Source organism: Centroberyx affinis, unplaced genomic scaffold, assembly GCF_046629955.1.
Source record: "Centroberyx affinis isolate AG114_WGS23_722 - 3 ecotype Tasmania unplaced genomic scaffold, CSIRO-AGI_Caff_v1 ptg003143l_1, whole genome shotgun sequence".
Lineage (NCBI taxonomy): Eukaryota > Metazoa > Chordata > Actinopteri > Beryciformes > Berycidae > Centroberyx > Centroberyx affinis.
This window is the reverse complement of record NW_027281203.1, coordinates 120,939-144,563: the sequence shown is the minus strand read 5'-3', so window position 1 is coordinate 144,563 and position 23,625 is coordinate 120,939. Positions and strand designations below refer to the sequence as shown.

The window sequence follows — 23,625 nt, the reverse complement described above, 5'->3', positions numbered from 1 at the left end:
ATGCATGCTGCAGTAGGCCTATGAAACATCAGCCAGGCAATGCTGCTGGTAAATATGCATGAAGGTTAAAAATCACTTCATCAAGATACTTGTCCTTTGCTTAAAACCTGTGGCTGGGTTAAGACAAAATCTTTGGCCTGAAAAAGTTAGTTTTCAATTCTCCTGTCCTTTATTGTTGGTGCCTGGAGTAACGCAGTGTTCTTTTCAGGTGCTGATGAAAACAGTAATAATCAAAAAACATACAAAGAGAAAAGTCTTCTACCGCACTGAAAAGCTTCAGGCACATTCCAATAGATTTACACTTTTAATCTTTACAGCAACAACAAAAACACTGGAGTGAGCGTGTTTTGACAACAGGCTGCATCAGTTTCACTCTTTCTTGAGCTTGCACATGCAGAAATACAGTGATAGTAATAATAATAATGATAATAAAGTGATATGTTATTGACCTCTGTAGAGAAATTCTGTTTCTGCTTGCCCCCTCCACAGGGAGGTCAGAGGTCAGGGTCAGTTACAGAGCAGCAGCCCTGGAGCTGGTAGGGATTCACTTCAGCAGAGCCGATGCTTGCTGACACAGGGGCTTGAACCCAAGTCTGCCGGTTGAACAGCAGTCTCCCTTGTCACCACCCTGCCACCCTGCTGACCCCGTGAGCAAATTACTCAATATATTTCAAAAGGCGTTTGGCTGGACCCAGATATAATCTCTCGTAGTTGTGTGATTTATAATGTGAATAGTTCTTATCCTTGCAGTATGCAATATATGCAATTTTGACTGAATGTACCACAGAGAAGAGTGGCTTTTTTCTCATGACTTAGTAATGCAGTTTATGCCATCTGCCTTGAAACCTAAAGAGGACAAAATAGATAAATGTGTAATTTGTCATAGGGAAATGTCAAATATGTGTAACAAAAATGGAATGGCCATGAACAGCCATATTCATTATGGCTTCCCCTCAACATGAAAGCTGTCTCGAAAGTATTGTAAAGATTCAAAAAATTGCTGCCATCACCACCACCTGTGTTGTATGCTGTGCTTCACACCTAAATTGCTGTACAGTGCACTTTAGTACAAAAAATAAACCAAAGTTGTCTCACCTGTGAAGCCGAGTGGGCAGATGCAGACGTACTGTGGAGGAGATGATGGCTGACTTGTTGTAATGCATGTGGCTCCATTCAAACAGCGGTTTGGGTGCATCAAGCAGGCATCGCCTACATATTGGCAGAATTCTCCTATCCATCCAGGGGCACAGACACACTGCAAGGAACATGTACCATATTCATCTAATCAGCAGTACAGTATACATTAAATAATCAGCCTCTACCAACTTAATTGATCATATCTACCTACAGTATCTGCTGTTTTTGAACTCTAGTTCTATTCTGACAGAGGGCATTGCATGAACAACCTGCCAACCATTCCTCATTTCCTGAGGAGAACCAGATCAAAAAAATCACAAGGAAATGCAGTCCATTTGCAGTGAGAAACAATATTTTGATTATGCCTGACACTGGTTGGAGACACACCCACACAAAGCAACTAAAAGTAGATTTTAGAGCAAGCACACTCTCAGTGGTCTAATGGAACAAGACTGATGGAGAATATGGGGCATTAGAGAGCAGTGTCAGGTGTTGTGTAAGAACACAGAGGTTTGAAGGGACAGAGCAATAGAGAGGCAAATTAGACCAGAACCTGTCTGTCTGAGCAACGCGTCCACATCCTCACAATGATTAATGGGCTGGAATTGGATTATTGCTGTCTGAAGACATATTCTACCAATGATGGGGTTTTTTTAATTCTTTTTTTTGTTGCTTTTTTCCCCCCCAATTACTGACTACTTGTCTGATGCATGTGTACATTAAAGAGCTTTTATGCTGTACCACGCAGCATTTACTGTATGTTAAAAACACCACAAGTATTCTGTATCTACCATAATAGCTACTGGCATTAATAATCTTTTCTCTATTATATGTTCAATATTGGATTCAAAGACAAATCAAAATCATCATTCAATTACTGCCAATGTGAAGTATTTGTCAGTAAACAAGCCAATACAATTTACTAATCAACACATCATTCAAAGAGCTCACATGACAAAGTGCTTCACAGCTGAATATTGAAAGGTAGAACAAAAAACGACATGCATAAATCATGGAGAGAATAGATGAAATTTAAATATAGTCACGATATGTAATCAATAAAGTGATGAGGCTTGCTGCTGTTTTATCACATATCATTATTATGCACTATGTCATACATATATCTTGTTCTTGTTGGTGCACTGGGTAAAGCAGCTATCAAATCCAAATAATCAAGTTACAAATCTTATTATGATGTTTTTATCTTAACCAGCGTCAATCATCTTTATCAGTCGACTACAATAAAAATGAAACCATTGCAACAAAAAGTGAAGAGATTCAAAGATTCAAAACATGCTCAGTGTTGAAACAAAAGATGATTTGATAAACTGTACCTAGCAGCGGTCTGCTTTGGTGTCACTTTCTGCTCATACCATCCAGTAAGGTACTGCATGAGTCATTTTTTTTTTTGTTTCCGAGTATTTCATTAAGCCTGAACTATTGGATTACTTACCGTATATCCGCCAATTACACTCAAGCACAATCCCTCATTTAGACAGTTGATATTGAGCAGCCTGCAGTAGTCAATTATTTCTTCACAATTCTTCCCGGAAAACCCTCTCAGACATCTGTTGAGAGGGGGTTAGTGTCATCAAAATCAATTCACCTTGAGCCTTAAGCACTAATAAGCCATACTTGTTTTTTCTTTTATAAGATACAGTTATAATTTTGTATTCTACACTAACTGTGTGTGATACAGACCTGGGTCAAACAGTGTGTGCATTTGTTTTGACCAGGTTGGATTACCTACATAGTGTCAAGTTATCAATCACAGAAAAGAAGGTTAAATTGCCTTTTAAATACTTTCCTGCAATTTAACTCTTCTGCTTCTCATTGTACTGTCTACTATGGTAAAATGCACCAATTTGTTTCATTTATTTTTCAATTATCCTTTATTTAATCAGGTAGTCTCACTGAGATCTAAATCTCTTTTTCAAGAAAGACCTGAAAATAATAATAAAAAAAACAGATAGAAAATGTGAGATATGACTGAAGGGAATAAGAAATTTCCCTACTGAAAGTATAAGGAGCAGAGTAGCAGAAACCTACCAAGTTATGTGTAGAGTATTTAAAACTAACCAGACCCGTGATCTGGTGCCATAATAACTGGATTAGAAAGACATTAGAGCTGTGAGGTAGAGGTTAACCTCAAAAGTAGAGCCATATAGATATACATAATGCAATGTTTTTCCCTTCGCATTGTTAGAGTAGACCAGTCAACTTTTCATATAAATCCCAATGGTGAGTGCAAAATCCATTTTTATCCTCAGTGTTTTAGCAAGGTGTTCCTCATGGGTGTTGGCTGATAATTTATCATCTAGCAATATTCCAAGGTATTTGTATGATTGTACAAGTTCAATTTAGTTATTTTGAGTATGGATACAAAGATTAGCGTTGTTTGTAGTGACAGACCTAGTGAATAACATATTTTGCTTTGGGTTAAAAACAAGCTTAAGAACGATGAGAGATATCTGGAGAACATCAAAGACAGACTGAAATGTAGCAAGAGGCTGGTTTGGAGTGGAGCCTGTGCCATACATTAACAACAATGGACAGGCATGCACAGAACCAGTTATCAGGAAGAATCATCCAAACCGATGAAGAGAAACTGTTCATTGACTTTGATAAGTCAAGGCAAGTCAAGTTGAGTTGATTTGTTAATCCAAGCTGGTTAAAACAAATCATTTTAATTATTTGGACACAGGTTATGTTGTAATGCATAACTATTGTATATACTGTAAGTGGTAATGGTATAATTTCTGAAAATGCATCATTAAATATGACACCATATTTTTATATTGCCTGCAGTTTCAGCAAACTGCTCATCCTTGATGTTGAGAAACAGTAAATTATCATTTAATGTCATGTAATGTCTCATATCCAGTTGCACAACAACATGATATTGCAAATAAAATATAGGCAAACATATGGAAATAAACTATTGTAAGACAGATATTTTAGCCAGCAAAACTAAAAAGTTTGGAATATGTTTGCTATTTTTGCCACAGTTTTACTGCTGATCATACTATTTTAGCTCTGTGAATTCCATTGTGGCATGAGTGTATGCAGGTTGATTAACAAACAACCAAATGTTATTTGCTGACTGAAATCAACCAGTGATATTGTTTTAAGTACAATGTAAATCCTGATCACATTAAAAGTGGAGAAAAAAAGTGTTCCATTTTCATTAAATCTTAAGGGGGGAGATTTTCACATAACATCCCAATCATCTTTTGAAAGGGGACCGGGAGAGTGGCCTCTATTAGATCCCTATATGTGTTTCACCTGCAGGCATAATCATCTCCCTTGGATACGCAGCTGGCATTGTTGAGACATGGTGATGGGCTGCACAGGCTCTGCTGCCTCCTGCATGCTGGGACCGTATTACCATCTGCACAGGTACACTCAGAGGCCTGCACACAGAGGCAAAACAAACCAGGTCAGCTGTCAGCTTGAGAAAACAAGGCTAGATTACACAAAGCTATATGAGATCGCTAACTGTACGAACATAATCAATAAAAGCCCACGACATAAAGAACCGCATACTGTAGCACAATGACACAGAGCAACGTAAATGGTCGAAAATAGCGATAGTTTGGATTTGCTCGCCGTACGATTCATTACTGATCTCGACAATTATATATCTGAAAATAAAATTTTATGTCCATTATGAGAGGGTAATGATAAATGCTGAGAATACTTGAGTTTCTGTGATACAAAGTAACATTTATTTTAATTTTCATAGTGAGCTCAAAGAAAAATATCAATGTCATGCAGATCATTTTGATATATGTTCCATTTACTGGTATTCTTAGGTGGATTGTGCAAATGTTTAGCCCACATTGCAAACGCTGTAATGAAGAAAATGAAGGTCAGAAAAGACAATTAGCCCATTATTTTATTTCCTCTTGTGTATCCTCTAGCACATTAGAAACACTACTGGCTTTAAAAAATGTATGACCACAATAACATTTTCAGTGAAAGGTGAAAATTGCGGCAGGCATCAAATTAGAAAAAGCTTTTTATGAGAGCCATTTCAAACTGGCACTTAAATATGCAGTGGGTCATTCAATCAAAACGCTGGAGGAAGCAAACACCCCCTCTCCCCCAGCTCAGGAGGAAATATTAATTGTTGCAGCCTTCAAAATGACACCATTTGATCTTGTTTAAAGATGTTAATTTTTACGTGCCACGTCTTGTTTATTTCCCCTCCGAGGCAAAATAACAAATAATATGAAATGAAGTGCTCACATGTTCCCCTGCAGAACACATCTGTTCCTCCTGACATGCGTATGACATGCAGTTGACATCGAACCTCGAGTCACAGTTGAAGCCCCTGAATCCTTCTGGACAATGACAAACAAATCCTCTGGTGCTCGCTTCACATATGCCACCGTTTCTGCATGGATTTGGATCGCAAGGGGCTTTCCTCTTCTCACACGGTGGGCCTACAAAATACATGATTAAAACATTACCGCAATTTTAGTCAGATTATTGGAATGTTGTTTGCACATGTATAAACTAGAATCTGTAACAGCCTGTCGAGTGGGGTTTTCATGATTTGTGACACCTGCCCGACACAATGTGTAAAGCTGTTAGTGTTTACACCGACTGTCTTTACTTAAACACTTCTTCATGTTGCAGCAGTGGCTAACTTGTGGAAAAATAGCATGTGAGCAGTGTGAAATAGCATCAGGGCAATATGACCGCAATTTATGCCAAGAAAGAAATAACTGGAAGGGGTGATTGATGTATTTAATCAATAATCTGCGTACGCAAGATTGCATAGAATGGGGCTATATACACGAACATTGTTTGTTGCTATGCCTGTAAAAGGCTTAAGTAAATATTATTCTCACAATCAAATGAAAAGCAAGAATTACATTACTGTGTACATACTGTCATTGTAGTCAGAATTTTATCTTGGTCTGATTGATGGTATGTAGTAGAACTTAATTGCCCATTTCAGATGCTGTCACACTGAACAAGCCAAGCCAGCTGAAAACCATTTAAGACCAACGATTTTATCCAGAATATGGAAATTTTGTTATGGGGGGTATACGGCATGCATATGACATATACACTTATATGTATATATATATGGCATGAAAAAGACAGCTAAATATTGTTGAGATTATAGATACTTTTCTTCTTGGCACTGTACTAAAAAAAGAAAATCCACATTTAATTCACGAGTGTGTAGCATCTAAATAGATTCACACTGGACACCCAATTACTTGTCAGGCACAGCTAACTGTCAATGCAGCCTTGCTACCATTCCCTTTTAATGCCTGTTAGCATTATTAATTCAACATTAATAATTCTTAGTTACTTTAGTTTATTGGCCATTTGTATTAAAAATGCATTGGAATTCTTAACTCTCTTCACTTTGAAAGCCAAATGTGTAATGGTTAACATGGCAAACGTTATGAAAGGCTGACAAGAATACATAATACTGTACATAGTTAGGTTTTGTTCTCCCACAACCTAAAATACATAAGTTTTGATTGGAGCCTAACAGCAGGGAGTGAGTGTGTACACTGCTTGTGATTTTCCTGCTTAGTCCTAACTCTCCACATGCATCTGTATGAGGCTACAGCAAGGATATCGCACCATATACCATTTCAACATCTGTGTGCAGCATGCCGGCTGTTTCAAAAGTAAGTATACATTTTTTAGATACTACTCACAGTATTATTTCATATTGTGCTGTTTCCATGTACACCTATTATTCATGGACTATAATTTTATGTTAAATTGCTTCGTTAAAATGACTACGTAAGTTAAAAATGACAAAAGTTACAGAGCTTTGTTTTTTTTTTACAGTTATTAACAGTTATACACTTACTTTTGAAACATACTGTAGTTCTCAACAATTAAGAGCATTTGTTGATCATGTCAATTAATATAGTATGCTATTTGATGAAGTACTTTATCCCTGAAAGGATAAATCATTTAACTGTTAACATATTAACTGTACAGACAGATAATACATGAATAAGGGATTTCTTCTCCCATCTGTTTGATATTTTAAGCATGTACAGAGTCATATGTCTCAACATGGATTTTCTCTAAACTCTAAAGTAAGTGATCACTCAGGACTGCTGTACTTTGAAAAATCCAGTTTTTTGTACCTCTTTCATAAGCACTTTCCAAGATAAAATAATTATTTGGCCAACTCAATCCACCCCCTTCACCACCACGCCCACCAGCAGCAGCACCAACTTACCCCAGACAGGGTAATGCCATGGTGACATTGTATGCAAAGGATAAAATTAGAATGAATTCACTGCAGGTTCAAGGTGAATAAAATTTGATGTTATTCCCTGGTGAGGGTTTTCATTTTTGTGTTCTTCAGAAGGTGCCTACACATTTATCTTTCCAGTGACTCTTTCTTTGCATATTTTCCTTAATCCCCCTGCTGATACAAGTGCTCATGTCCCAGAGGCTCCTCATAGCCTCCTCTGTGGGCATCAATCTTACTGTGTACACCTTCAGGGCTTGCTTTTGCCTCATTTTCCACTAGAAATTGAGTTTTCATAACTTGTCCACTAAAAGTTACAGCAATACAAATTATCTTTAGAAACATTTCTGTCTTTCTCATATAGGCACAGAATCAATGATGATGAATCTCTAAATCTGTGAAAAGTCTGGATTAGAATGGGGTAGTAATATAGCTATTTATTTTGTTAAGAGTGCAAAGGGGTTCATATTTGTGCAAGATTTTATGTTTATCACAAATCTATTCATTTCAAAAACTGCCTGTGATTATAAACTGTGGTAATTAATAAAGAAATAACACTGTCTGTTGTTTAACAGGAGTGATGATTACATATAGTGTCCAAATTACGCTTTCAAAATTTGATATTGCTATCAACTACATTACAGAAACAATTAACACCTTACACCAAATGGAAATGGGCCTATAAAGAAGGTAATACCTTGCAACAAATACCCTAGAGGTACTGCGCAGGAGAGTCAAATCAAAAGAAAATCTCATTTGAAACGTCCCATGAGTTTGGCTCATTATTCTGTGCGCATAGACTTTGGCCTATGAGGGCAGCCAGCGCTGGAGCAGCCACTAACTTCCAGTTGATTAATGAGGCAACTGCAGAGGGGAGGTAGAGGAAGCACAAGCTCCACAGAACTCCCAAGAAGCTGATGGGACAGCAGGACACCATGACAATGCGAAAGCACCCAATGGAGTCTGCTTACCTGAATCAGGAGAAACAATTAAAGCTAAACAGATAATCGCTACAGTATAACAGGGCACATGCAACTGTCAGACTTTTTTCTGCTATGAATTATATTAATTAGCCACTTCAAACATGATAGTGGCAAACAGTTTTACAATGGCTCAATTTTTTTTATTTTACCAATTGTTCAACCTGTGAGTGGTCCAGTTATTTACTGGGTAAGAAAAAAGACTCAGCATATTAATTTTCCCAGCTGAGGGTTAGATGGTCTATGAGGGTTTGGGTTCAGAATTCCATGCATTTTTACAAAACAGCATTTTGTCAAGCAGTGTATTGTGTTTTATCAGTAATAATAATGAAAATAAAGATCTCAGACATTTTCCTTTTTCTAATTGGCTTACTGAGCCAAAAGGAATGCCAGCAAGTGCTGGAAGTAACCTTGAGAGTACATCACCCAAATAATAAGCTGAAAGCCTGGGTTGGACTCTACAGGCAAAGCTATGACACTTCAAGAATGTTGCCAGGACAAATTGTGCTCAAAACAAAACAATGAATCAATGTGGAAAGCCACCTGGAGTTTTTACTCAAGAAAGTTCATTGCAGGCTTGTTTGTACAGCCGACAGTGTTATCCAGGGCAACTGGGAGAGAACGCAGGTCCTGTAACCCATTTGTGGGTGATACCCATTAACCTAACTGTATGCTACTGGAGGAAATGAGACTCATTACCTAACTAAAGGGTGAAGCAGTAATGTCTCATAAACAAACTTACCAGCTCACAAGGACTCTCCAGTGCCCTTACAAGAGCCTTCTGCTCCAATCTCAATCACAGTGAAGGAAACATACAGTTTGGCTGCCTAGGAAAATTGTGAAACGCATAACTGGCTTGATAATGTCGGTTGTGGTTATGCTGACTGATTCCCTGTTTGAAATCATTCATGGAGAGAGGAGTTTGCACACTGAACATGTGAAGGAAATTAATTTATGTGACGTATATTTTTGCGGTACTGTGGATTCTCGACAGAATTAATCATGGTAGCCACACTCTCGGACAGATTTTTGCCCAGTTTTCTGCTCCTTCTTCTTAGACAGAGTGAAAATATTGGAAAAACCCGTATGTTCTTGTGCTTTAGCAATGACTTCCTTTTTTCTTGCAGGCAAAAACTTTTAGAAAGTTCCCTAATAAGCAACTTCTGATTTAATGCGCGTGGCAGAAAAAATATACTGTAGTTCACAGTGTAATTGTTTGCTGTAAACCTTTATTTTACACAGCTGAGACACGCTCAGTTAGCCAGCACTCCCTAGGCTTTTACGACTGTATGTGACTGAACATAACACCAGGTTTCAAACCAAGTGATTTGAAGAGAGCATTCCACAAATTATAATGACAAATATAACAACAAATAGTTGGACCAGGTTTCAAGCACATAAAGAAATGGTGGTCTTTTAAAGATATATGGTTTTTAAAGCTGCCAACTTTGACCTTTAAAGATAGCAGCCCCCTCAGGGCAACTGACATCACACTGCATATGGAGCTGGGATGCTGCATAATATTTTACAGTGCCTATAGTATATAGTATCTCATGAAAAAGTGAGTAGTTGTGTGATGTGATTTGACTATCAGGGGTCAAGCCTGTATGGGAAGCTTCAAAGATTCGGTTTTCGCTCTCACAGCAGGTTTCGTAGTGATAGGGACTATCCATCTCTATTACACCTACTGTGCAACCAGCCAAATAACAGAGTTGCTTACCAGAGTATCCTGTGTCACAGACGCATCTGTAGGAGGCAGGCGACACTTGAACACATGTCCCATTCGGACAAACTCTGTCGCAGTTTTCTTTCCCAATGACATCAGAGCAGTTAACCCCTAAAACAAATGGTGAATGCACAGAGTACTGCTACTTTTAATTTCAAACTGAAAAACAAACTGAAAAACAAAAGAAAAACTTGTAATCAATTGTAGATATATGCTGCGGCAGAAGTACATGCGGGAAGTAAAATGATTAAGAAACAAGTAATTTAGAATGTATTATAGCAAGCAATTCTGTATGCCTCACTTGTGAGCAATGATCTGATGAAGCTTATGCCGAGACGCATTGACTTGATGTGATCATCAATAAATAGATGATCAGAAAGCCTTACAGTATTTTGACGTGCCGCTATTCCCATGTTTTTCAGCAATTTGTGGAAGTCAGTTAAAAGTAGCAATTAAAAGTTTTAACATACTAATCTTAAACATAACTATTGTGATTGTTAAAAGTCAGTCTTGGATATTTATTTTGTACCCTATTAAAAATGGTGATTCCTCAGTAGTTATAATTAACGATTCTTTTGCTTTACAAACATTTTTACTATTTTTACTGTGGACTTTTCTACTTTTCATAGTTATCTATTGAATATAAACTAATAATTAAGGAACTTTAATACTGGTTAGCAGTGGCAAATTTAACAAATTCAGCTTTGTCACTGAATACAATGGGACAATATAATTTTATTGTCATTTGTTAGTCTCTGTTTCAGTTCTTACTAATCTAAACTATTCAAATTTCACTAGTCATTAATCGTTAATGTTTAGAATAAGTCAGTTATCAGTGGCTGTTATCACTCACAAATCAATATTCCATCCTCAACTCACTATTGAAAAACTAAGGGCTAATACTCGACAAGATGTTCGTTTATGATTTTAATGGAAGATGTGTAGGTGAAGAGGTGTGGCTGCCTCCACAAAGTCCACTGAAATTGCTAAATGGATGCCTCAGAATTTGATATCTTGTTCGCTATAACAGATATTTGCCAAAGGTTAAACAAATACAGTGAGGCTTGTTTATGCTGTCAGTTTAATCTGTTTTGAATAAACTTGTTTGGCCTTTTTGTTTGCCACCTATACACAAGTTGAATGACGAGTCTCATGCAATTCCGTGACAAAATTTGTCAGTGTAGTAAATTAAATGTTTATCCTTAAGACATGGTGGTAAGCACATGCATGAGATGTCTCTTAGAAGTAATTGTAATGCAGACATGTTAACTGCAACAAGTTCTGCATTACCTATTAACATAAAACACATCTCTTCCTGTGCGCCAGAGGGTTTTTCCCAGGAAAGACCAATATGAGAGCTTGTGTTTAGAACAGCAAATGTAAAAGCTTTCATGGACTGCCATAACTTCAAACAACCAAATATTGTCTGATTTATAGCGATTACAGGGTCCAACACAGGCACACAAAAAAAATAAATGGAGTGCAGCAAAATTTGTAGATGTGTCTTATGATATAGCTGTAATTCAAAGAATAGCAGTTATTCAGAGAGCACAACATTTGGAACAAAGGGGTTTTGTCCTTACCTGTAAAATGTGGAGGACACAAACATTTATATGTTCTGTGGCTTGGATCTGTGGATCCATTGCTCAAACAAACACCTTTGTTTTCACAGGGGTTATCCAAACAAGCATCAAACTTTTCACAGAACCTGCCGGAGTAGTGGTGGTGGCATTGACAGTGGTATGCATCTTCCCAGAGGCCTGTTTGACAAATACCATTCCCCGAACAAAGTCGGAGCAGTGGAGAACTCTGGCAAAGTTGCATTCTCACCGACACATTGAGCCTCAGACCGAGCTTACATAGCTGCGTATCTCCCTCATGCAGAGCAATAAAGTAATGATGACCCGGGACGAGCCACTTCGGTCCAACTTGCTCCCTCTCGTTTATATCGTGCGGGAAAAGAAACTGATCTTTTAACTGTCCGTTTGCGGAACAGCTTTCAAAGCTCTCTTTTGACACGTTGACGAGTTTGATACCATATGACTGAAGTGTTTCATCAGCAGATACCAACAGTTTGTCTCCATGCTGTAACTGAAGGGGGCATATCTGTGGGAAGTTGAAAGGTTGCCCGCTCGACCCGTCTCCCTCCTGAGAATCCCAACACTGGGCAACGTTCACGCAGATGTTTTCCATGAGTGTCCATTTCAGCTGAACTGTCTGTTGTTGAACTTGCCACTCAAGTGAAGCTTGCCTGTTGCAAATTGATTGGCAATGTGTTATGTGGGCAATGTAGCTCACATTGACAGCAAGAACAGAAATCAAGCAAAATAATAATCTCTCCATGTTTCTTCTCCCTTCCTGATTAATCCAAAATCAATCTGGGACTTTTAAGCCCGGCTTGAGTCATCTGAGAAATGGCCAAGGTAAAGGGTTAGTATCGAACTTCAAGTCATGAGATACTTTTCTGGGTCCTAGAAGTCCAAATGATGAATGCCATGGTCAATAAAAACCTGGGGAAAAAGAAAAGCTAAATTAGCGCTTTGCAAACAGCAAATAGCAGTTTCTACAAGTATAACAACCCAAGGTGTCTGCTGGATACTATTTTATAAATGTGACAGCTTAAAAATGTTCATAAAAGGGAGACAGAGAGGGAAGACAGAAATGGAGAGAGAGACAACACTGTTGCTAAGAGCATTTTGTTTCATTGTATCACATAAACTCCTGGCTGTATCGCTGAGGCTGCTGTCTCCAGCTAGTCTACTCAAGCTGTCATAATCGTATGCAGTGCTGCTGACCACCGAGTGTGTCACAGCAGCCTCGGCCTCCCTTAGGTTTATACAGAGAGTGACAATGTCAGATAAAATATTCTCTATCCCCTGCCGGTGCCTGATACCTCAGTGTCAGGCATTGAGATGAGTTAAAGCAGACAGCATTGTCTTTTTCCCTTAGGCCCTTTTCTTACCCGTACACCAGATAAAACAACAAAGTAGAGAATCACTCCCTGCAAGTGCAAATTTCCACTCCTTGATCAGCTCACAAGGACTGATATGAATAACTGCATGGCGATAAAGTAATAAAGCGCTGAACATGGAACACCGATATCAACACAAGGGGGAGTGATAAAGTGAATGAGATTGCAGGCATTGTGATGAGGGCTTGGTGGGAACCCAGAAGACTTCATTAACACGAAATGAGGACGGCTATTCTATTTCACAGGATGAATCAGAGAGTTGTCACCTGATTTTTGACAAAAAAAAATACAAGATGCTTAAAAAAATGCAGATCATTGAAGTGTTACGGATGTTCATCTCAGCACTTGTTATATACAGTCATTCGCACAGTTAAATTAAATGATTTATGAATTCTCAGGTTACAGAAAAGTCTGACTGGAGAAAATATTTACTCAGCATTTCAAATACAGGGCATCAATTATTACCCCGGGGAATACCAACATTGTAGTTTGGAATTTAAGTGATTTGTTTCCAGTCAGAGTTTTGCCTGCAGCCTGTCTGAGAAAAATACATCTTTCATACTGATAAGAAATCAAGTCAAGATGCAGTTCACAGGTTTGCTCATGCTCACTGGGATCAGACACAATTCAATTACATCAGAGCTAGCCCATGCTGCAAAAAATATATTTTGCATACTGTATATTTCAGAATATATTTAGAGAAATGTTACTAAAAATATACTCAGGGTATACTTCAGGGTATGATGATCATACCCTGACGAAGTCGACAGACTACTTACACTGGTGTGCATTTCAACCTACTTTCAAGATACTGAAAATATACTGAAATTTTCCAGATATGTAGATGACATTTATTTGAAATGTCCCAATTTTCTTATCTGTTGATGTCAGTGGCCTCAGGCCGATGGGAACCTGGGCCAGCAGCAAGATCCTACACAGTCTGGAATAGGAAACATTGAAGTGATGAGTGTGAACAGCTCAAGCACAAAGTTTATTGTGACATTTTCTCTAAATTCAACTTTCTTTCAACAATCATCTTTAAGTTCCAGTCCAACTCAGATATGAAAAATATATTTCAGTATCAAAAATATACATTTACCTATACTGCACCTAATAGCCTACTATACCTTTGCTCATATATTCAACCTTCAGTATCATTTCCCACACACACACACACACACACACAATTACCTAAATCCGATCACATAATACATTCTTAAAATTAACATTCAAATTGGCCCTAAAACATAACCAATACCTTTTCTACAGTTATCCTGACCTCGGTGTATAAGCCCGCGATGGGAGAAGACCGAGGATGCTGCGCTATGAAACCTTAAAGTATTAAAAACTGAACAGAACAGGGTTAATAGTGCAATCTGCGTCCCATCTGCTTTTCTAAACACAGTTGGACTTCATGTGCCTTAACATTTAATTTCCTGGTGTCCTTTTTCATATTCTGCTTCTTTATAGTTTTATAACTCTTTTATTAGCTCTGTTCAATCGGAAACAGACTTTGCGGAAACAGACAGTGTTTTTTTGTTTTGTTTTTTATAAATTGGCTTTAAATTTAATTACAGGTAGCAATAAAAAGGTCTTAAAAAGTGTTACATTTCTGAAACCTACAGATACCCTGAACCTCCACGCTTGCTGCACTTGAACTGTTGCTCCAACCTGAAATTGATAGAGGAATTCAGTTTTGGTCGTTTTTTCAGCCAGATGGCACATGGAATTACTTTTTTGAGAGAAGCAATCTTTCTGTTATAGTCTACTAATTTAGTTTTGACTGTGTAGCATTTAAGAAATAATTGCCTACATACTTCAGCACTGATGCAGGATAAATAGGATATTGGTAGTGGCAGTAGACCTATTACCTAAAATTAGTTGCCTATACCTGTAATATTTTTCAGCTACCGGCCTAAAATGTCAATTGTATAAATCTGAGCAAGACATTTCTTTACAGAATACTGATAAAATCACTTTTAGGCATACCTGGTACTGTGGACCTGCCAAAAGAAATAATGGCCTGTCTCTAATAAAGATCTGGTGCTCACTGTTGTTGAGGTAAATAAAGGCCCGGTCTTTACTGGGAGTTTTATGGTAGCTACATCAGTTCACCAAGCTGAGTACTGGACTGATATACATCTGTTTTCACCTCATCCACCATCCATAACAAGAACATGGGACAGAGAGAGGACCCTCTCAAACCCAGATCTGTAATCAAAAGGCGGAGCAGAGAGACAGAATAGAAAGAGAACCTCTTATTTCACCAGGCATTTGGCAGCAAGTGGCAACGTCACCAAGCAGCATGTGAAATAGGTTGATGCCAGAGGAAAAAATGCAGGAAGGAGGAATACCATTGTGTTTTCTGTTTTCCTCACAGCAATGGAGCAAGATGACAACAAGCAGACAAAGCCCAGTAACTAATATTTTAATCAAATCACTTTACACACATAAAATACTGGTATTATGGGTCTATAGCCTGTCCAGAAACCATTGATGTTGTCTGTTTGGTTAACCTGGGGGTCTAACGCTGATGTATTTTTTAGTCCTAAAAAAGAAACAAACTGTACTTTACTTATCATCTCTGATGGGGCTTACATTTTTTCTCAATAATTACTGCTATATTGCTAATTTCTAATCACTAATTACTACTACATTCTAGAGTGATAGAGATAGAGGATAACCCTAAACAGCTTTCATAATTCCTATTTGTGCAGTGGTGCAAATTAATTTTATCAATATTATATCAGTAATATTAAGTCTACAATACAATACAATAACCCATGCTGTTGGCCTCTATTTAACTCAACAGACCAAACAGGTTTTCTTGAAACACTGAGGTGCCTTCAAGGTAATGATCACTCAGAACATCAGGATTAAACTGAGGGCCACATAGGTCCAAGTAATAAGGGCCAAGGGGTCAGACACAAGGCTCGGAGGGAGGCAGTATATCCACTGTAGGGCAACTAATGGTCTCTCACAACTGTCTGCATTGTGGTAGCTCAGTTCAACTCACATAATGGGGTGACAATCACGCATGTGTGTGTTGAGGGCAATGGATCAATAGAGCCGTGCAAATCCCCCCTTGCCACACTGATGACTGAAAGAGACACCAGGAGGACACACCAATTTATCACATCAAACTGGCGGGCCTGCAGGTCACTTTCAGCACGTCATGCTAGACTAAAATTTAGCTTTTGCTTTGTATTGTCTTCCAGTGCTACAGATGAACATCAACATGAACATAATCTAACAAGCAGCTGTCCAAACATGAGAACAAGATTGCATTGTCACATGAACAGGCTGCCAGAATAATGAGGGGCAGAACTGGATCCTTCGAAGGGAATCACTGCTTTCGTAAAAATGAAATTTAGTTCTGTCAGTCCACCTTGACACAATTTATTTGTAACCTAGTCTGTCAATATAAAGTTATTAATCAAGCTGACTGATTTATTCATTTTTAAGATTTGTGTGGATGCACAATCTCGAACTAGATAAGTGATGCTATTATTAGTATTTGACTTGTGATTTTTCAGGCTAATACTTTAAGGTCCATGTAAATAGTGACAGACTGATGTTTTGGCTCTGTATAGCACCATGGTCGAGCTATAAGGTTAGTCCAATGGCCTGGGGACAGCAACAAGCCACATGATAAATTATGAATGTGTGAATGATGATTTAAACTCATTCTAGGGTCAGATTATCAAGTGACAGTTAAATTGCATTTGACACCTCACCCTGTGCTCAAACTAACATCAAATACATATTAGTTAGATCATTTTGTGGCCTGTCCTGTGCAGTGTCTTGTCCTTTGTAACTTAGCGTCTTGTATCATTAGGTGGCTACTGTGTCCTGTCCTGTGTCGCCTGTTCCTGCCCTGTATCGTGTTTTCACGTCTTATTGTTCTATAGGACAGGATAAAAAATTATTTGCCCTTCTGGAGAGTTCTCCATAGATAAATAATCAAATCATTACTTAGGATGTTCCATCTTAACTTGCATCAAATGTAAATAATCTGCTAATTCCCATTTGAAAGAAACAAACAAAAGTTTATTTGAGGCAGCATAATGTAATAACTTAGGAGATTCAGACCGAGCTGTCCCACGTGGCATTACACTGGCATTAGGCTACACTATGCTGGCCTAGTTACATGAACATGTAGGTGATTATGCAATTGTTCTCTGTAAAAATCCCTGTCCATGAAGTGTTCAAAATGCCCAATATTGGATTAATTGAATATTCTATTAATAAATTCTGCTTACTGATATGATAAATGATCAAAAAGCATTGGATTTCTGACTGTCAATTGGTGCATTGTTCCGTATGACCACATGCAATTTTGAAAAGTTTGCACTATATTTGCAACCTTGGCTACATTTTACAAAGCTGCATTTTTCTTTTCCAAATGGGTGCCAGAGGCATTACTGCACACCATTACAAATGAAGAAGATTTTATCTCAAAATTTTGAATTTGTGCAGAACTTGATGGACACAAACCATTATTCTATCATTAGTTTTATCATGTGAAACATTTCTTCAAATGTCCTGCAGTTAAAGTTACCACAAAATCTGTTTGTTTTCCAACATTGTATCACCAGCAGGACACCACTGAAAAGCACTGCCACTGAGCCATTGATGTCACTGGTGGGCCACTGGAGAACTGATTAGCAAAACACCAGCAGGCTGCTGCCCACAGCCACTGGCGGACCGATCACTTGGTTCTCTCTGGGTAGCTATCTGGATCATCACTAATCAGTTATAACACTGATGAGCGTCTGGGCCCCGCACGCCTTGAAACCAGCCCCCACATCAATTTCTCTGCTCTAAGTGTAGTAATAGAGGCCAATGGGTAAACCAATTTTAACTCCAATTTCAGGACCCTTACGTCAAACATGCAATTACTTGGTAATGATGAAAAATAAAGCATATCGTTCCTTTGAACTTTGGTAGGCTACATCTTTGTCAAGTAGACACAATGGTTACTAGCACACAGGAAGCGGCATTACCTGTTACCTTGTCTATTTTCACCTACCCAAATTTAACCTAAATTTCTTTCTGGGTTCTCTACGACCCCAAGGAATGAATTTTAACTGTGGGCTATTTCCAGGACCCTAATACCTCAAAGCAGGTATAACCATAGGTTAAATTAGGCCAGAGCCAACAGGAGCGCAGCTCCTCCAGCCTGGATTCAGCTACATGAATTGCTCATTTTTGTTTGAGGCAATACATCATCAGTCGCCAGCCACTGTCTATAGTCTGTGGTGTTTCTCCTTTATTAGGTGCTCAGGAGGAGCAGCTCAATACAAGCCGGGCTCTGTGTGTTCCTTCATATGTTCATGCTTAACACTTCTTGCAATGTGCAGTGCTTAGGGGAGTTATGGTACACGCTCTTTAGGTAAGTACATTGTGCAGCTCTATGTTGGTGCGCAGTACATTCACATACCAGGTAGTAGCTCTGTGATTTTCTAACTGTCGTGAGTAAGTCAACGCATGGATTAAATATTTTGTTCAGCGTTTCTCTTAGTTCCAACAGCACTGTGCTACCATGGCACTTTGGTTTTAACAGGTGGAGTTTTTTAAGTCAACAGAGTTTCACTCACTCCAATCATTCATATCCCCTCTCCACACAAACACCTAGAAAGCACTAGCACACTCTCTCAAAAAGAGAGACTATATCAGTCCCTCTTCTGCTGCACTCTTTATTCTTTCATGTGCCAGCACTAAAGACATAGTGAAAGGTAGCCTACAAACACACAGAGCAAACACCAAGACAAGGCCTACAACTACCAACTTTGAGATATTACAAATATGATATCTTTACAAAATGAGAACACACCTAAGTTAATAGGATTTACTGTATAATTTCTGCATTTTCTTAACCTATGACAGTGTTTAACAGCTTCCAAGGGTATAGAGATCATTTAACGCTTGTTGCATTATTCATCAGCATAAAATTCAGTCCAGCCACCACCGCCTCCCCCACACACAAGCATGGGCAATCCAGCATTTTCACATCAGGGCTCCTCTACCTCACAAATCTCAATTTTACCCCTGGGCCACAATTTAGGGAGGAGTCTGGGAGCCCTGAAACCTAGGATGATTTCACCCTAATTTTCATCTTCATTTTCAAAATACAACTGCCACAAATCACATGAATACAACTGCCTTCCTACACTACTTGTAGAAAAAAAATGGTAACCTTCTCTCTTTTTATGTTTCTAAAAAGTCTCTCTCTCTCTCTATCTATCTCTCTCTCTCTCTCTCTCTCTCTCTCTGAGAATGTGTCTGTGGTAGCCTATTCAATAGTGAGTTTATAGTGACCTTATCTACTTTATGGTAGGCTATTTGTTTCTCCTATAGCATCACTATAGTCCTGCTATTCCTATAAGGCTCTGAGGTTCTGCTGTCATATTTGTACAGTAGGCTATCCTTCTAAAATCTGTGATAAGACACTGTAGTTATTCTGGTCTGGGTGGATAAATGTGAGGTCTCTATAATGGACATCTCAGCCTATAGGATTTTTAACCTATACAATTTTGAGGGGTTTTCTATGAATGGTCACCAAACGACAGCCTGAGGCTCGTGCAAGTGGGGCACAGTAATGTACATTGTCCCACTGCAGCCTGCCTGGAAGAGTGAGCGGTTAATTTGACAGAGACTGGCCAGTCGACTTCTTCTCACAGGGGTAAAGCAAAGCTGATGCAGGCCCATCGCCAATGTCTGCATTAAACAACGGCTTAGCATTTAACTCAGTCGACGCGTCTCTGCCCCCATTTCTGCAAACGCTAGGCCCAGGATTTAGTCTGTATGCGGTAATCTGACTAGCAGGACACACACGACCATCTGCTGCTGTTACACATAACGGTACAAGGCTGGCTGACAGTTTACGTTACATTGCGTGTGCGGGTAGGATGAATGCTCACCAAAAGTTGAAAAGGTGTTCAGTCTCGGGTCGGCGAGTTGTAACATCATACTGATAAAGAGTTTCTTATTCAACACCTTTGCTTAAGTGTGTTTTCTCCTTTGGGAATATGACAGCGCGGCCGTGTAGGCGCACACAGGAGGAAACATGTTGCTAAGGAAATCTGATCAGACGCTTAGGGGCTCGAGCGGGCTCGAGGCGTGCCTCCTACCTTCAGAGGAAAGGCCCTGCAGAGCGGGGCGGGGCGGGGACGCAGCCGGCTGATTGATTATTTAATTAGCCTTCACTAAATATTCATTAGGCACACGGCGTAATCATCTTGTATAAACAACTTAAGCTTTCACAGTGAGTGGAAATAATTTTATACCATACCTGCGGGATGGAAAAAAAAATAACAAAAATGACCAGACTGTGTAATAACTATAATTGGACCATAGCAACGCTGGACTAGGCTACACATTTAAACACAAGTACCCAAAAGCCATTTCACCTGGTTATTGGATGGATGGGTGGATGGACGGGTGGCGTTTTTTCATGTAGTATCAACTTGTAAATAAACACACATCACTGTAATATCTTGCCATGCATGAGTTATCTCAATCGCTCGGGCTGATAATTAGATAAAGATTACACCAACCATCACAAATGCAGCCACTCAAAAGCTTGCTATTTGACTTCAAGTCACAGCAGGAATCTTAATTATAGTAGGTTTTTTTTTTAATGCTGCAGACCTAGAACTTGATGACCCAAACTGCTGTAGGTTTTCCCCTGGTAACACTCCCTCTTTCTCTTGTTTTCTCTTTGTACACACACACACACACACAGCACACACAGACCGAGAGAGTGAGAGTGAGAGATATCGATCCCATAGTGGTATTGTATTTCTATCACATATAACCCAGGGAATGTTTTGGCAGCTCCTGTATGATGTGTTTAGCAACGGCCTACATCCCACTTACTGTACAGTTAGACACATTCACACCAGGGAGCTGCAGTGCAATCACTCTTGTATGGGGGGTTGCTGAGCAACAGTGTAAGTACTGTAAGGGGTTAAGTGCCTTGCTCCAGGGCAACTCGCTGGTAGCTGCTGAGGGAGGGGAGAGTGTGTTTGTCGTCCACTGCCTCTGCCCAGACTTTCCCAGCCAGTCCAAGGATTCAGACTGTCACCTTCCATTCACAAGCCTGTTTCTTGACTGTTAGGCTCCACTACCCCGTGCCATTCTGGACCAGGAAATATACCCTTGGCACTGCGCTTTGGCATGACATCATACATGAGGGAGTGGGACAAACACTTCTTTCTTATTTCTGACAAATGGGACACAGTTGTATAATATGTAGAGGTGCTGCACTCATATATTTTAGTCCTGAATTTCATTATTACCTTTAAACATTAGGTAAAAAAAACAACAAGGTGGATACAGACACAGGTGCAGACAGGGTCAATAACAAGAGCTTTGCATTAATTTGATTGAATAAGAAATTGTTCCAAGTTAAAGTATGTCCTTTATATGATGCTTTTTATCATCTGAAAAATATTACCATGGTCAGACCTTTTCGAATCCATGATGATACAAAGAAATTAATGCATGTTTTTTTCACTAGCAGGCTTGACTACTGTAATGCCCTTCTCGCTGGACGTCCCAAAAACACAATAGGACAGCTACAAATTGTGCAAAATGCTGCTGCCAGAGTTTTAAATAACCAGGAAGAGAGATGTCTTAAAGTCCCTGGTGACCAGTTAATTTTAGAATCGATTTTAAGATTCTTGTATTGGTTTTTAAATCCATTCATGGACTCACTGCTGATTATGTTAAGGATCTGCTCACTAAATATCCTGACAGGACCCTCACATCCTCTGATGCCTCTCTTTTAGCTCTACCTGTAGGCAGGACAAAGACTTATAGGGAGGCTGCTTCAGTTCCTCTTGCCCCAGCCCCCAGGCTCCAGAACTGAGGATGGCTGAAACAGTTGAGATTTTTAAATGTAAGCTTAAGACATACTGTACCTGTTTAACCTTGCTTTTTCATATAGGAACTGTTATTTGACCTTTAATTTCATTTGATCTTATTTCTTCCTTTACTCTAAGTCTCTCTCACATTTAATTTTATTGCTTGCACATTTATTTTTATCCGTATTTTATTATGTTATCTGCATTTTGACTGTATTTTATAATTTTTTTTAACTTTATTTTAAATTTGAAATGCATTGCATTTTATTTGTGGTCGAAATATGCTTTATAAAGACTGGCTGACTGACTGATTAATTGAACAGACAAACTGGAGGTTCATAAGGATCCTAAAATCGTGGTTGAAATGTGTCCATGCTGTCACCTCAATAGAAGTCGAGCTCAGATCTGTATGGCCACAGACCCTGACATGGTTCTGTGACCCACTTTTAGGCCCCACCAGTTGAGAAACACAGCAAGATGAAAGATGCTGTCATGAAAGGTCACTGGCTTGTCTTACACCTTACTTTTCTCGATTCTTTGTTCACAGTAGGATTCACAAAACATATTATTTTTCAGAAGAAAAAGATTAATTCTCAATGCTCTGTACTCATTTTGCCCCCTGGTACAAACACTAGAAATAACTAGTCGCTAGTCTTGTCAGTAGTCAGTTTCAAGTAATTTTAGGGTAAATTTTTAGATGACCGCTCTAATCAAAATACATCAGTATGAAGCACCTGCCTGACCTTATGATATGACATATTCTATTGCCTATGCCTATCCCGGTGAAAGACACTTAAATTCCCGAATTTGGTTTGCTCCCCCACTATGACTAGATTAACGAGCTGCCCTTTTGCTTGTAGCATTGGCCATATTTCCTGTAGCTTTAGAAATCTTCATTAGATATAGAAATATTGACCTTCAGTGTTTTTTATGAAAATATATAACAGAGTAAAGCAAGCATTTATCTATATGACTCTGCAAACTATTCTCATCATTCCCTATCTTTCCCTACCTTACTCTACTGTGCCAAGTCTGCTGTTGTTAGTATTTGTGTTGAGTTTTTTATGTAAAACATATGTTTCACTTCTAACTCTTACTTTCTAAATTGGGTCACCTTAGAATAATAGTCCCAAAATGAATATATATTAAATGTAGTGCAATTCAAACAATTAAAAATTCGCAATGTAGGCTTTTTTTTAACTGCAGCAGCCACTGTGTATTATTACCTTATCTTAAAATCTCATTATCAGGGTGCTCTTCTCCCATTAAACCATACATATAAAAGGGAAACAGAAGAATAATCAAAACTCTTCACTGCTTTGCACTGAAATGTCATTGTTCAGTGACTGTACTGTATGAGACTTTGTTGTTAAAGTATTTAATATAATGACAAAACAGCTCAAACAGAGATCAGCTCATATACTATTTGATCCAAGCAGGACTCATTATTTCAAAGCGTGTCGAGAGAGACTGTAACTTTTCAAGGGAACTCAAGGAAGCTCAAGGACATTTTAGTGACACTAAGATTGATAATACTTTAACGACTGCAAAGTTTTACTTGTCATCTCGCATATATAACCCAGAAAGTTTGTCCTCTCAATAGTCAGTGGTTTAAGATTGAAGGATTACAGACAAATGTATTTGCTTTGACTTAAACTGTTGGTATACCAAGTACGTTTCTTTACTTTAATACTTTT

General features: G+C 38.7%; 1 protein-coding gene across 1 annotated transcript in view; it reads right to left on the bottom strand.

The window, feature by feature from the left end:
* LOC139659570 (protein eyes shut homolog) overlaps nt 1-23,625 on the bottom strand; it is a gene marked incomplete at its 3' end in the record, with an annotated part of 119,778 nt that overhangs the window by 33,863 nt on the left and 62,290 nt on the right. The window contains exons 5-10 of the mRNA XM_071537878.1: nt 11,671-12,380; nt 10,082-10,198; nt 5,389-5,585; nt 4,423-4,550; nt 2,591-2,705; nt 1,096-1,255 (exon numbers count right to left, since the gene is read on the bottom strand). Of these exons, the coding sequence (XP_071393979.1) occupies nt 1,096-1,255; nt 2,591-2,705; nt 4,423-4,550; nt 5,389-5,585; nt 10,082-10,198; nt 11,671-12,380 (1,427 nt within the window). The remainder of the gene's footprint in view (nt 1-1,095; nt 1,256-2,590; nt 2,706-4,422; nt 4,551-5,388; nt 5,586-10,081; nt 10,199-11,670; nt 12,381-23,625) is intronic.